Source organism: Staurois parvus, unplaced genomic scaffold (genome assembly GCF_062004578.1).
Source record: "Staurois parvus isolate SC_StPar_1 unplaced genomic scaffold, SC_StPar_1.0 ptg003840l, whole genome shotgun sequence".
NCBI classification, from domain to species: domain Eukaryota; kingdom Metazoa; phylum Chordata; class Amphibia; order Anura; family Ranidae; genus Staurois; species Staurois parvus.
Window position 1 is genome coordinate 78,279 of NW_028321635.1, and position 16,109 is coordinate 94,387.

Consider the following 16,109-nt stretch of genomic DNA (forward strand, 5'->3'; position numbering starts at 1 on the left):
GACACGACCAAAGACTGGGTTTCCTCCTTTCTGATGCTTTGCCTGCAGTCTGGAACCCATGGACATGACCAAAGACTGGGTTTCCTCCTTTCTGATGCTTTGCCTGAACTCTATAACCCATGGATGTGACCAAAGACTGGGTTTCCTCCTTTCTGATGCTTTGTCTGAAATCTGGTGCCCATGGACGTGACCAAAGACTGGGTTTCCTCCTTTCTGATGCTTTGCCTGAACTCTATAACCCATGGACATGACCAAAGACTGGGTTTCCTCCTTTCTGATGCTTTGCCTGAAGTCTAGAACCCATGGACATGACCAAAGACTTGGTTTCCTCCTTTCTGATGCTTTGCCTAAAGTCTGGAACCAATGGACATGACCAAAGACTGGGTTTCCTCCTTTCTGATGCTTTGCCAGGCTCTAACTGCAGCTTTCTTCCATTGTTCTTTGTTTGTGGGTCTTTCTGCCTTTAGTTTTGTCTTCAGCAAGTGAAATGCATGCTCAGTTGGGTTGAGATCAGATGATTGACTCGGCCATTGCAGAATATTCCACGTATTTTCCTTCAAAAGCTCCTGGGTTGCTTTTGCAGTGTGTTTTGGATCATTGTCCATCTGTACTGTGAAGCACCCTCAGAACTGTCATTCCTAAACCCTTCCTCCAATGTGGATGTACATACCCTCAAATTAAACCTGAGAGTGCGCACTGTCCGCCCATATCCATTATATAACTATAGCTTAAATATTATTGACAAATCATATTTTATAATTCCAAACTATTAGTGCGGCGCTCTGTAAATAATAAAGTGATAATTTATTTATTTATTTTCATTTATTTTGGGGTATATTTTATATTTTTTCATTTAGCGCAGTTTGTGTTTTGAAGGTCGATTTTTTTTGACCCAGAGAAATACGGTGATTTATATATAGCTTGAATATATATATAGAAAACTTGCCCCAAAGGAATAAATTAAAAATAAATGCTGCTCTTCAGAAATTGACTAAACATCAAAATATACTCATAGAAGAGATAAAGCGCAAATAATACAAATAATAAAAATGTGAAAAATTATATATTAAAGTCCAACAAAAAAAGTCCCAAATTAAAGTCAAATGTCCCAAAAATTTGTGAAAAAAATATTTTATAGAACTGTAACTCAAACTTCATAAATTTTCTAGACTTCAGGCAAAGCATCAGAAAGGAGGAAACCCAGTCTTTGGTCATGCCCATGGGTTCCAGACTTCAGGTAAAGCATCAGAAAGGAGGAAACCCAGTCTTTGGTCATGTCCATGGGTTCCAGACTTCAGGCAAAGCATCAGAAAGGAGGAAACCCAGTCTTTGGTCATGTCCATGGGTTCCAGACTTCAGGCAAAGCATCAGAAAGGAGGAAACCCAGTCTTTGGTCATGTCCACGGGTTCCAGACTTCAGGCAAAGCATCAAAAAGGAGGAAACCCAGTCTTTGGTCACGTCCATGGGTTCCAGACTAAAGGCAAAGCATCAGAAAGGAGGAAACCCAGTCTTTGGTCATGTCCATGGGTTCCAGACTTCAGGCAAAGCATCAAAAAGGAGGAAACCCAGTCTTTGGTCATGTCCACGGGTTTCAGACTTCAGGCAAAGCATCAAAAAGGAGGAAACCCAGTCTTTGGTCACGTCCATGGGTTCCAGACTAAAGGCAAAGCATCAGAAAGGAGGAAACCCAGTCTTTGGTCATGTCCATGGGTTCCAGACTTCAGGCAAAGCATCAGAAAGGAGGAAACCCAGACTTTGGTAGTGTCCACGGGTTCCAGACTTCAGGCAAAGCATCAGAAAGGAGGAAACCCAGTCTTTGTTCATGTCCACGGGTTCCAGACTTCAGGCAAAGCATCATAAAGGAGGAAACCCAGTCTTTGGTCGTGTCCACGGGTTCCAGACTTTAGGCAAAGCATCAGAAAGGAGGAAACCCAGTCTTCGGTCATGTCCATGGGATCCAGACTTCAGGCAAAGCTTTATAAAGGAGGAAACCCAGTCTTTGGTCATGTCCACGGGTTCCAGACTTCAGGCAAACAGGGACTTTTTTTATTGGACTTTAATATATAATTTTCTTTGGAAAACGCAGCCGAGGTTCCCAGTACGGTTGTGTTTCCTAGTGCGGGCGGAGTGCCGTTAGAATGAATGGTACCCGCCCGCAGATCCACAATTCTCTGTGCGGCAGCTGCACGGACTTTCATAGCCGCACCACCCGCACAGATGTGACCCGGGGGTAAATGAATGTAAAGAAACTCTTTAATTGACTCTGAATACAAATTCACATTGTATGTCACACAGACGGTTCCGCTCACCCCTGACATGCGGCACAGTTCCTGCAGGACCCCCAGCGCCTCCATTCTGTCCAGTGTTGTGTCAATGTGACTCTCTGGTAGGGCGCTACAGTTCAGAGGGGGCTCCATACCCTGAGCCCTCCTTGAGGGTCACCTGGTACCATCCAGGATCCAATGTTCCCGCAGAATCATAACTGGATCATATCGTTCACCTGGGCCAATCGCAATAATCCTTGAAAAACAAAATCCACAAATCTTCCTCTTTATTCCAGTGGAATCAGATCACCTTCTCAATATCCATGACAAGGCGAGAGGATCTGCGGATGGTCACTGCGAGGGAGAAGAAGCACAATGAGTCCAGTGCTGAAAAAAGACAAAAGTCCATCTGGTTCAACCATAGAAAAAAAAAAAAAGTTATAATCCTATACCCACACTTTCCCCCCTTCCAGTCCGGACACTTTCACCCCCTTCCAGTCCGGACACTTTCCCCCCTTCCAGTCCGGACACTTTCACCCCTTCCAGTCCGGACACTTTCCCCCCCTTCCAGTCCGGACACTTTCCCCCCTTCCAGTCCGGACACTTTCACCCCCTTCCAGTCCGGACACTTTCACCCTCTTCCAGTCCGGACACTTTCCCCCCCCTTCCAGTCCGGACACTTTCACCCTCTTCCAGTCCGGACACTTTCCCCCCTTCCAGTCCAGACACTTTCCCCCCCTTCCAGTCCGGACACTTTCCCCCCTTCCAGTCCAGACACTTTCCCCCCCTTCCAGTCCGGACACTTTCACCCCCTTCCAGTCCGGACACTTTCATCCCCTTCCAGTCCGGACACTTTCTCCCCCTTCCAGTGCGGACACTTTCCCCCCCCTTCCAGTCCGGACACTTTCCCCCCCTTCCAGTCCGGACGCTTTCCCCCCCCCCTTCCAGTCTGGACACTTTCACCCCCTTCCAGTCCGGACACTTTCACTCCCTTCCAGTCTGGACACTTTCCCCCCTTCCAGACCGGACACTTTCCCCCCCTTCCAGTCCGGACACTTTCCCCCCCTTCCAGTCCGGACGCTTTCACCCCCTTCCAGTCCGGACACTTTCACCCCCTTCCAGTCCGGACACTTTCCCCCCCTTCCAGTCCGGACACTTTCCCCCCCTTCCAGTCCGGACACTTTCCCCTCCTTCCAGTCTGGACACTTTCCCCCCCTTCCAGTCAGACACTTTCCCCCCCTTCCAGTCCGGATACTTTCACCCCTTCCAGTCCGGACACATTCCCCCCCTTCCAGTCCGGACACTTTCACCCCCCTTCCAGTCCGGACACTTTCACCCCCCTTCCTGTCCAGGCCAATTTTCAGCTTTCAGCACTATCACACTTTGAATGACAATTGCGCGGTCGTGCGACACTGTAACCCGTATGCATTTTTTAGCCTTTTTTTGAGATAGATAAAACTTTATTTTGGTGGTATTTATTCACCGCTGGGATTTTAATTTTTTTGCTATATAAATGAAAAAGTGCAAACATTTTGGGAAAAAAAAGTGTTTTTCTTACAATTTTGCAAATAAATAATCTTTCTTCATAAACCTTGGCCAAAATATATTCAGTTATCTTTTTAGTAAAACAAAAATAACCCAAATTAGTTTATAACCAAAAATTATAATTTTTCAAAAAAGTGTTGTTACATTTTAATTTTATTTTTTCATATTATTATTTATGTGGTTTTTTTTTTACATACCGTCACCCTAGCAGTGTCGGGTCACCATGGTGACACTGTACTACTTGTGGGGGGTGATTGTTTTTTTTTTACACTGATTGCTTTTACACACATAAAGGCTGTAAAAGAAATCATTTCTCCTTCTCTCTGGCCGCATTCTTGCACTCATTGAAAAATACTGTGTGAGATGTGATTGGTCACAGCTTGTCACATGGTACAGGGCTGTTGTGAATAGCCTTTTACCATGTGACCTCTGTGATCATTCACAGATTTCACACGTAGTAAGCAATGATGTCAGGAAGTGACAGAACGCGGTGCCATGCACTCCCAGGGAGCGCAAGCAGGCAGGGAAGCGGAAAGGACGTTTATAAACGGCCACCCCACCCCTGCAGTGCTTCGTCCAGGCGTTTATGTACATGGGTCGGATGGGAAGGGGTTAAAAGGACACTGAAATGATGATCCTGGCAAAAAGCATTGCAAAGTTATTTGCAAATGAAATAAGGGCTTTTATTTTCAATTCTGCACTTTTTTTTATATATGACACAAAAAAAATTAACAAACAAAACAGATAAAGATGAAATTTTTTTTAAATTTAATATTAATATTTCATAAAACAGAAATAAAGAAATAAACATCAGCAGAGAAATAAAAGTTGAACAAAGAAGGGGAGGAAGGAGTTAATTAGGGCTGGTAAGGGGAAACTAAGGGTTCATAAAGGGTTAACTGGAGACACATTTTATTTAAAAAAAAATTTTTTTTTTTTTGAATATTTGTCAAGTTGTGTTAACAGAGATAATATGTAGATGGAAGATCATCCGATCGATCTGCAGATGATTGAGACAGAGTAGATACAAAATAACAATGTTACTTTGTATCTCTCTATCTCCTGTCTGATCGATGTTTATAAACAATGTTACTTTGTATCTCTCCATCTCCCGTCTGATCGATGTTTATAAACAATGTTACTTTGTATCTCTCCATCTCCCGTCTGATCGATGTTTATAAACAATGTTACTTTGTATCTCTCTATCTCCCATCTGATCGATGTTTATAAACAATGTTACTTTGTATCTCTCCATCTCCCGTCTTATCGATGTTTATAAACAATGTTACTCTGTATCTCTCTATCACCCGTCTGATCGATGTTTATAAACGACGTTACTTTGTATCTCTCTATCTCCCGTCTGATCGATGTTTATAAACGACGTTACTTTGTATCTCTCTATCTCCCGTCTGATCGATGTTTATAAACGATGTTACTTTGTATCTCTCTATCTCCTGTCTGATCGATGTTTATAAACAATGTTACTCTGTATCTCTCCATCTCCCATCTGATCGATGTTTATAAACGATGTTACTTTGTATCTTTCTATCCCCCGTTTGATCGATGTTTATAAACAATGTTACTTTGTATCTCTCCATCTCCCGTCTGATCGATGTTTATAAACAATGTTACTTTGTATCTCTCTTTTGCACATAGGAATGGTGTCAGATGGTTCTCATTTGAGTGCAGCAGCTGTTAGAGCTCTTATATGTACACAAAGCTCCCACTATTGTGGTGTGGCAAACCACGTATGATTGGGAGAGGCATCACGACGCATTCCTGTTCAAACCACATGTGATTCTTTGCAGTATGATTTGAGTCCTTCATTTTATATGGCTCAGATCGCACTGCAAATTGCACCTCATCCGCATGAAAGGTGTAGGCACCTTTTTGTTTTCCGCACTGGTCTTGGATCACATAGGTGTTCACACCCATGTGATTCGATTCAGCCAACTGCACTGCAATTTGCGAACCATTTTTGGGGGGGTCGGTGCGGGAAACACACAGAAATCGCTGCCAGTCCCGCACCGTATCAGTGTGAACCGGCACTAAAATCAGGTCTGTGGTATCAGTAGCTGTGCTGTTCTCCCTGCTGGTGCAGCTTTATAAATCTGTCACTAGATGGCAGCATCTTATTAATATAACCCAAAATCTGCGCTTAAAGCAGTGGTCTCCAAACTGCGGCCCGGGGGCCGAATGTGGCCCTTTGTTTGCTTTTATCTGGCCCTTGGAGCACTACTTCATTCGCTGACACCAAAGAAGGGGCACAATTGCTCCCAATGACACCAATGATGGGGCACATTTCCTCCCTGTGACACAACAATGGGACACAATTCCTCTCAATGACACCAACAATGGTGCCCAATCACATCAATGTTGGGACACAATTCTTCCCTATGACACCAACGATGGGACACAATTCCTCCCACTGATACCAATGATGGGACACTATTCCTCCCTCTGACACCAATGGTGGGGCACTATTCCTCCACTGATACCAATGATGGGGCACTATTCCCCCCACTGACACCAGTGATGGGACACTATTCCTCCCACTGACACCAATGATGGGGCACTATTCCTCCCACCGACGCCAATGACGGGGCGCTATTCCTCCCACCGACACCAATGACGGGGCGCTATTCCTCCCACCGACACCAATGACGGGGCGTTATTCCTCCCACCGACACCAATGACGGGGCGCTATTCCTCCCACCGACACCAATGACGGGGCGCTATTCCTCCCACCGACACCAATGACGGGGCGCTATTCCTCCCACCGACACCAATGACGGGACGCTCTTCCTCCCACCGACACCAATGACGGGGCACTATTCCTCCCACCGACACCAATGACGGGACACTATTCCTCCCACCGACACCAATGACGGGGCACTATTCCTCCCACCGACACCAATGACGGGACACTATTCCTCCCACCGACACCAATGACGGGGCACTATTCCTCCCACTGACACCAATGACGGGGCACTATTCCTCCCACTGACACCAATGACGGGGCACTATTCCTCCCACTGACACCAATGGCGGGGCACTATTCCTCCCACTGACACCAATGGCGGGGCACTATTCCTCCCACTGACACCAATGATGGGGCACTATTCCTCCCACTGACACCAATGGCGGGGCACTATTCCTCCCACTGACACCAATGATGGGGCACTATTCCCCCCACTGACACCAATGATGGGGCACTATTCCTCCCACTGTCACCAACGATGGGGCACTATTCCTCCCACTGACACCAATGATGGGGCACTATTCCTCCCACTGACACAAACAATGGGGCCCAATAACACCAGAGACAGGGTACATTCTTTCCAATGACACCAGTGATGGGGGGCAGTTCTTTGCATTGACACCAGTGATAGGGCACAATTCCTCTCAATGACACCAACAATGGTGCCCAATTCCTACCAATAATGGGGAACAATTCCTACCAATGACACCAAAGATGGGGCACTGTTTATTCCAACTGATGCCTGGACATTTTCTACTCCCGATGGCCACAGTCCGGCTCCCCTAAAGTCTGAAGGACAGCAAACTGGCCCTTTGTTTCAAAAGTTTGGAGACCCCTGGCAAGGGGCGTCCCTAGGGTTGGTGTCACCCGGTGCGGTAACACTTGGTGTCACCCCTCCAATGATCCCTGCAGGATGGATCTGATCTGCAGCGATCGTCGGCTTGCAAACTATACGGGGTTAACTGATCTCTCCACGAGCTCCACCAAAAGGAAAGTTTTAAAGCAAGCTGACGATCCCCGCAGGATGGATCGGATCTGCGGATTGGGGAGCATAATGGATAGGGCGGTCCGCAGATCCGCCCTACGTGTTTCATCATAGGTGACGTCATCAGGGGGTGGCACTTTATTGAACACGTATTAATACATACTGGGGTTTTATCCACACTACATTCAGCAATGCAGATGTGGTCTGTATGATTTATCAGCTTCACGATACCCCGGATATTATGGATGATGTCATTTTACAGGACTTCTCTCATGTTGCTTTCCTTCTCTGTGTGCCCTCAGGAACTCACCAACCCTCTGAAAGGGACTATTTTGTTTTGAAAAGAAAAATGCCATCCTGCCAAGGGCCATCCTGTGTACTGTGCCATCATGCCAAGGACCATCCAATGTACTGTGCCATCATGCCAAGGACCATCCTGTGTACTTTGCCATCATGCCAAGGGCCATTCTGTGTACTGTGCCATCATGCCAAGGACCATCCTGTGTACTGTGCCATCATGCCAAGGACCATCCTGTGTACTGTGCCATCATGCCAAGGGCCATCCTGTGTACTGTGCCATCATGCCAAGGGCCATCCTGTGTACTGTGCCATCATGCCAAGGGCCATCCAGTGTACTGTGCCATCATGCCAAGGGCCATCCTGTGTACTGTGCCATCATGCCAAGGGCCATCCTGTGTACTGTGCCATCATGCCAAGGACCATCCTGTGTACTGTGCCATCATGCCAAGGGCCATCCTATGTACTGTGCCATCATGCCAAGGGTCATCCTGTGTACTTTGCCATCATGCCAAGGGCCATCCTATGTGCTGTGCTATCATGCCAAGGACCATCCTGTGTACTGTGCCATCATGCCAAGGGCCATCCTATGTGCTGTGCCATCATGCCAAGGACCATCCTGTGTACTGTGCCATCATGCCAATGGCCATCCAGTGTACTGTGCCATCATGCCAAGGGCCATCCAGTGTACTGTGCCATCATACCAAGGACCATCCTGTGTACTGTGCCATCATGCCAAAGGCCATCCAATGTACTGTGCCATCACACAATGGACCATCTTATGTACTATCATCATCATCATTATCATCTTGCTATGTACCATGTACTGTGTCCTCAAGCTGTGGACCATCATATGTACCCCATCATCATGCAATAAACCATCCCATGTACTGTGCTATCTATCATGTCATGGACCATCCTATGTACTTCTCCACCATGCCATGGATCATCCTATGCACTCTTCTACTATGCCATGGACCATCCTATGTTCTCCTCCACCATGTCATGGATCATCCTATGTACTCTTCCATCATGTCATGGACCATCCTATGTACTCCTTTACCATGCCATGACCATCCCATGAACTCTTCTGCCATGGATCATCCTATGTACTCTTCCACCATGCCATGGACCATTCTATGTACTCTTCCACCATGTCATGGACTATCCTATGTACTTCTCCACCATGCCATAGACCATCCTATGTACTCTTCCACCATGCCATGGATGATCCTATGTACTCTTCTACTATGCCATGGACCATCCTATATTCTCCTCCACCATGCCATGGATCATCCTATGTACTCTTCTACTATGCCATGGACCATCCTATGTACTCCTCCACCATGCCATGGATCTTCCTATGTACAGTACTCTTCCACCATGCCATGGATCATCCTATGTACTTCTCCACCATGCCATGGACCATCCTATGTACTCTTCCACCATGTCATGGATCATCCTATGTACTCTTCTACTATGCCATGGACCATCCTATGCACTGTTCTACTATGCCATGGACCATCCCATGTTCTCCTCCACCATGTCATGGACCATCCTATGTACTCCTCTACCATGCCATTGACCATCCCATGTACTCTTCTGCCATGGACCCTCCTATGTACTCTTCCACCATGCCATGGATCATCCTATGTACTCCTCCACCATGTCATGGACCATCCTATGTACTCCTCCACCATGCCATGGATCATCCTGTGTACTCCTCTACAATGTCACAGATCTTCCTATGCACACCTCACCATACCGTGAAACCCGAGTCCTCTGCTGCTAGTGGCTGCCTTGCTCTGTATCCGTGATCTGGCACCTTTCCATCATGACATCCAGGGACTACAGTCAATGAATTGCACTCTTCTTAGGGTGACTCAGACAGATTTGTCTTAACATGCCACAATTATTTCCTCTCGTCTTCTGAAGAGGTGCTAAAAACATGAAAAATACTAAATCCCATCAGCTTATAAAATTTGCTGCTGTCATCGATAACGTCAAAGACGTCTCAGCGCAACCACATACCTTGCAGCAGTGGGGATCATGTGACCCGCATCAGAGGTATGCAGGGCTCTCCTTAACTCAGGAAGGAATAATCTTCTGGGAATGTCAACGTTTCTGGGACTAACTGCACCTAAATCCCACCACAAAGCTGGATTGCATGTCCCATTGCATGTAGGGGGGCTCCTTGGGTTCCTCCAATGTGCTGGAGATGTGGACTGGCCCCCCTATCACCTGATTGGTGACCACTTAGTGACTTTTATTGGAAACAGATATTCCACCTCAGTGAGAATGACCATCGTGACCCTTCTATGGGACCCCCTGGACCTCGTATTCCAGAACACAACTATGTCTGTCCCCACATACAGGAATACATCGATATCACACCCGATGACCAGGAGACTGACCCCCGAATACTAGGGACCCCCCCAGACCACCTTCACTACAGTAATACATCGATATCACACCCGATGACCAAGAGACTGACCCCCGAATACCAGGGACCCCCCCAGACCACCTTCACTACAGGAATACATCGATATCACACCCGATGACCAGGAGACTGACCCCCGAATACCAGGGACCCCCCCAGACCACCTTCACTACAGGAATACATCGATATCACACCCGATGACCAGGAGACTGACCCCCAAATACCAGGGACCCCCCCAGACCACCTTCACTACAGGAATACATCGATATCACACCCGATGACCAGGAGACTGACCCCCAAATACCAGGGACCCCCCCAGATCACCTTCAATACAGGAATACATCGATATCACACCCGATGACCAGGAGACTGACCCCCGAATACCAGGGACCCCCCCAGACCACCTTCACTACAGGAATACATCGATATCACACCCGATGACCAGGAGACTGACCCCCAAATACCAGGGACCCCCCCAAACCACCTTCACTACAGGAATACATCGATATCACACCCGATGACCAGGAGACTGACCCCCAAATACCAGGGACCCCCCCAGACCACCTTCACTACAGGAATACATCGATATCACACCCGATGACCAGGAGACTGACCCCCAAATACCAGGGACCCCCCCAGACCACCTTCACTACAGGAATACATCGATATCACACCCGATGACCAGCAGACTGACCCCCAAATACCAGGGACCCCCCCAGACCACCTTCACTACAGGAATACATCGATATCACACCCGATGACCAGGAGCCTGACCCCCGAATACCAGGGACCCCCCCAGACCACCTTCACTGCAGGAATACTTCGATATCACACCCGATGACCAGGAGACTGACCCCCGAATACCAGGGACCCCCCAGACCACCTTCACTACAGGAATACATCGATATCACACCCGATGACCAGGAGACTGACCCCCGAATACCAGGGACCCCCCCAGACCACCTTCACAACAGGAATACTTCGATATCACACCCGATGACCAGGAGACCGACCCCCAAATACTAGGGACCCCCCCAGACCACCTTCACTACAGGAATACATCGATATCACACCCGATGACCAGGAGACCGACCCCCGAATACCAGGGACCCCCCCAGACCACCTTCACAACAGGAATACTTCGATATCACACCCGATGACCAGGAGACCGACCCCCAAATACTAGGGACCCCCCCAGACCACCTTCAATACAGGAATACATCGATATCACACCCGATGACCAGGAGCCTGACCCCCAAATACCAGGAACCCCCCCCCCAGACCACCTTCACTACAGGAATACATCGATATCACACCCGATGACCAGGAGCCTGACCCCCCAATACCAGGGACCCCCCAGACCACCTTCACTACAGGAATGGATACGATTGGTGGAAAAATTGCCTATCGGTAAACAGGCAGATTGTGACATCTATTTCAAAATGGGGGCCAGCCGGATACATGTTAGAGAACTCGGATTCATGCAGGCAGTCCCAGATCCTATGTATCAGTCCCAGATCTTAGGTATTAGTCCCAGATCTTATGTATCAGTCCTAGATCTTATGTATCAGTCCCAGATCTTAGGTATCAGTCCCAGATCTTAGGTATCAGTCCCAGATCTTAGGTATCAGTCCCAGATCTTATGTATCAGTCCCAGATCTTATGTATCAGTCCCAGATCTTATATATCAGTCTCAGATCCTATGTATCAGTCCCAGATCTTATGTATCAGTCCCAGATCTTATGTATCAGTCTCAGATCCTATGTATCAGTCCCAGATCTTATGTATCAGTCCCAGATCTTATGTATCAGTCTCAGATCCTATGTATCAGTCCCAGATCTTATGTATCAGTCCCAGATCCTATGTATCAGTCCCAGATCTTAGGTATTAGTCCCAGATCTTATGTATCAGTCCTAGATCTTATGTATCAGTCCCAGATCTTAGGTATCAGTCCCAGATCTTATGTATCAGTCCCAGATCTTAGGTATCAGTCCCAGATCTTATGTATCAGTCCCAGATCTTATGTATCAGTCCCAGATCTTATATATCAGTCTCAGATCCTATGTATCAGTCCCAGATCCTATGTATCAGTCCCAGATCTTATGTATCAGTCCCAGATCTTATGTATCAGTCTCAGATCCTATGTATCAGTCCCAGATCTTATGTATCAGTCCCAGATCCTATGTATCAGTCCCAGATCTTATGTATCAGTCCCAGATCCTATGTATCAGTCCCAGATCTTATGTATCAGTCCCAGATCCTATGTATCAGTCCCAGATCCTATGTATCAGTCCCAGATCCTATGTATCAGTCCCAGATCTTATGTATCAGTCCCAGATCTTATGTATCAGTCCTAGATCTTATGTATCAGTCCCAGATCTTAGGTATCAGTCCCAGATCTTATGTATCAGTCCCAGATCTTAGGTATCAGTCCCAGATCTTATGTATCAGTCCCAGATCTTATGTATCAGTCCCAGATCTTATATATCAGTCTCAGATCCTATGTATCAGTCCCAGATCCTATGTATCAGTCCCAGATCTTATGTATCAGTCCCAGATCTTATGTATCAGTCCCAGATCCTATGTATCAGTCCCAGATCTTATGTATCAGTCCCAGATCTTATGTATCAGTCTCAGATCCTATGTATCAGTCCCAGATCTTAGGTATCAGTCCCAGATCTTCTGTATCAGTCCCAGATCTTATGTATCAGTCCCAGATCTTCTGTATCAGTCCCAGATCTTATGTATCAGTCCCAGATCTTCTGTATCAATCCCAGATCTTATGTATCAGTCCCAGATCTTAGATATCAGTCCCAGATCTTATGTATCAGTCCCAGATCTTATGTATCAGTCCCAGATCTTAGGTATCAGTCCCAGATCTTCTGTATCAGTCCCAGATCTTATGTATCAGTCCCAGATCTTCTGTATCAGTCCCAGATCTTATGTATCAGTCCCAGATCTTCTGTATCAATCCCAGATCTTATGTATCAGTCCCAGATCTTAGATATCAGTCCCAGATCTTATGTATCAGTCCCAGATCTTATCTATCAGTCCCAGATCTTCTGTATCAGTCCCAGATCTTATGTATCAGTCCCAGATCTTATCTATCAGTCCCAGATCTTCTGTATCAGTCCCAGATCTTATGTCTCGATTCCAGATTTTCTGTATCAGTCCCAGATCTTCTGTATCAGTCCCAGATCTTATGTCTCGATTCCAGATTTTCTGTATCAGTCCCAGATCTTCTGTATCAATCCCAGATCTTATGTATCAGTCCCAGATCTTAGATATCAGTCCCAGATCTTATGTATCAGTCCCAGATCTTATCTATCAGTCCCAGATCTTCTGTATCAGTCCCAGATCTTATGTATCAGTCCCAGATCTTATCTATCAGTCCCAGATCTTCTGTATCAGTCCCAGATCTTATGTCTCGATTCCAGATTTTCTGTATCAGTCCCAGATCTTCTGTATCAGTCCCAGATCTTATGTATCAGTCCCAGATCTTCTGTATCAGTCCCAGATCTTATGTCTCGATTCCAGATTTTCTGTATAGATCTCGTTTCTTTTGTAACTTTCTGTATATATTTTGTATCTTTTTCAGCACACAGGTCATGGCACACGAGCTCCTCCCCTCCCCCGTGACACCATTGTCTTTGTAATTATATGTACGCTGTTTGAAGAATTATTTTCGTATTTTATGGCGCTGGTTGTGATTGTCACGTGACTTCATGGAGTGCGCAGATTTCTACTTCTAAAATCTAAACAACGTCATAATCGGCGCTCTGGTTTGGTACGCTCGATGACGTCAGCCTGTTTCCTGCGTGGAGAAAAAGTTAATAAAGCTTTAGAAAATCCAATTCTATCTCCCAGCCCGGAAGGCAAGGCGTTGGATGTGAATTTCCGGTAAGAATGAGTTCATACTGGTGTCAGAGGGGCAGTATAAATAGGACCCTGAACTGTGTTTTTACCAACCCTAACCACTTCCCTCAACCACCGCTCAGCAAACTCACCCTTTGATGTTTATGGGACCGTGCCGCAAAGGAATAGTGCCCCATCATTGGTGTCAGTGGGAGGAATAGTGCCCCATCATTGGTATCAGTGGGAGGAATAGTGCCCCATCATTGGTGTCAGTGGGAGGAATAGTGCCCCATCATTGGTGTCAGTGGGAGGAATAGTGCCCCATCATTGGTGTCAGTGGGAGGAATAGTGCCCCATCATTGGTGTCAGTGGGAGGAATAGTGCCCCATCATTGGTGTCAGTGGGAGGAATAGTGCCCCATCATTGGTGTCAGTGGGAGGAATAGTGCCCCATCATTGGTATCAGTGGGAGGAATAGTGTCCCATCATTGGTGTCAGTGGGAGGAATAGTGCCCCATCATTGGTGTCAGTGGGGGGAATAGTGCCCCATCATTGGTGTCAGTGGGAGGAATAGTGCCCCATCATTGGTGTCAGTGGGAGGAATAGTGCCCCATCATTGGTGTCAGTGGGAGGAATAGTGCCCCATCATTGGTGTCAGTGGGGGGAATAGTGCCCCATCATTGGTGTCAGTGGGAGGAATAGTGCCCCATCATTGGTGTCAGTGGGAGGAATAGTGCCCCATCATTGGTGTCAGTGGGGGGAATAGTGCCCCATCATTGGTGTCAGTGGGAGGAATAGTGCCCCATCATTAGTGTCAGTGGGAGGAATAGTGCCCCATCATTGGTGTCAGTGGGGGGAATAGTGCCCCATCATTGGTGTCAGTGGGAGGAATAGTGCCCCATCATTGGTGTCAGTGGGAGGAATAGTGCCCCATCATTGGTGTCAGTGGGGGGAATAGTGCCCCATCATTGATGTCAGTGGGAGGAATAGTGCCCCATCATTGGTATCAGTGGGAGGAATAGTGCCCCATCATTGGTGTCAGTGGGAGGAATAGTGCCCCATCATTGGTGTCAGTGAGGGGAATAGTGCCCCATCATTGGTATCAGTGGGAGGAATAGTGCCCCATCATTGGTGTCAGTGGGAGGAATAGTGCCCCATCATTGGTATCAGTGGGAGGAATAGTGTCCCATCATTGGTGTCAGTGGGAGGAATAGTGCCCCATCATTGGTGTCAGTGGGAGGAATAGTGCCCCATCATTGGTGTCAGTGAGAGGAATAGTGCCCCATCATTGGTGTCAGTGGGAGGAATAGTGCCCCATCATTGGTGTCAGTGGGAGGAATAGTGCCCCATCATTGGTGTCAGTGGGAGGAATAGTGCCCCATCATTGGTGTCAGTGGGAGGAATAGTGTCCCATCATTGGTGTCAGTGGGAGGAATAGTGTCCCATCATTGGTGTCAGTGGGAGGAATTATACTCCACCATTTGCTCTCCAGAGGATCCCCCCCTTACTGACCAGGACATTTTTGCAATACGGAGCTGCGTTATTCGGACAATTGCGGGACGCTGCACTCAAATTTAATTTATGTTGGTTTTTTCCCATGAATAGAGCTTTCTTTCGGCGGTATTTGATCGCCTGCGCTTTCCTTATTTTTTGAGCTATAAACAAAAAAAGGCTGACGATTTTGAAAAAGACAACAACAATATTTTAGATTTTTTCCTATAAAACATATCCTGGAAGAAACATTTAAGAAATCAAATTTCGTCATCAATTTAGGCCAAAATGTCTCCCGCTCTGTGTGATCGCTAAAGAAATATCCCGATACGTGTAAATTAATCAGTTTACGTGAAAGTTATAGCGTCTACAAATGGCGGGATAGATACTGGGATTGTCTGTCTTTTTCTGTTTTTTTTTATACTAGTGTCTAGCTGTGAATGGTCACAGCAGGTCACATGCACATGTCAT

The 16,109-nt window shown here is 46.9% G+C and overlaps 1 protein-coding gene across 1 annotated transcript in view; it reads right to left on the minus strand.

Annotated features, from left to right (window-relative positions):
• The window catches only part of LOC149427356 (putative G protein-coupled receptor 156), a 43,903-nt gene extending 41,485 nt beyond the window's left edge, over positions 1-2,418 (minus strand). Inside the window, exon 1 of the mRNA XM_089668095.1 lies at positions 2,311-2,418. Within this exon, the coding sequence (XP_089524221.1) occupies positions 2,311-2,418 (108 nt within the window). The remainder of the gene's footprint in view (positions 1-2,310) is intronic.
• Between the last annotated feature and the right edge of the window lie 13,691 nt (positions 2,419-16,109).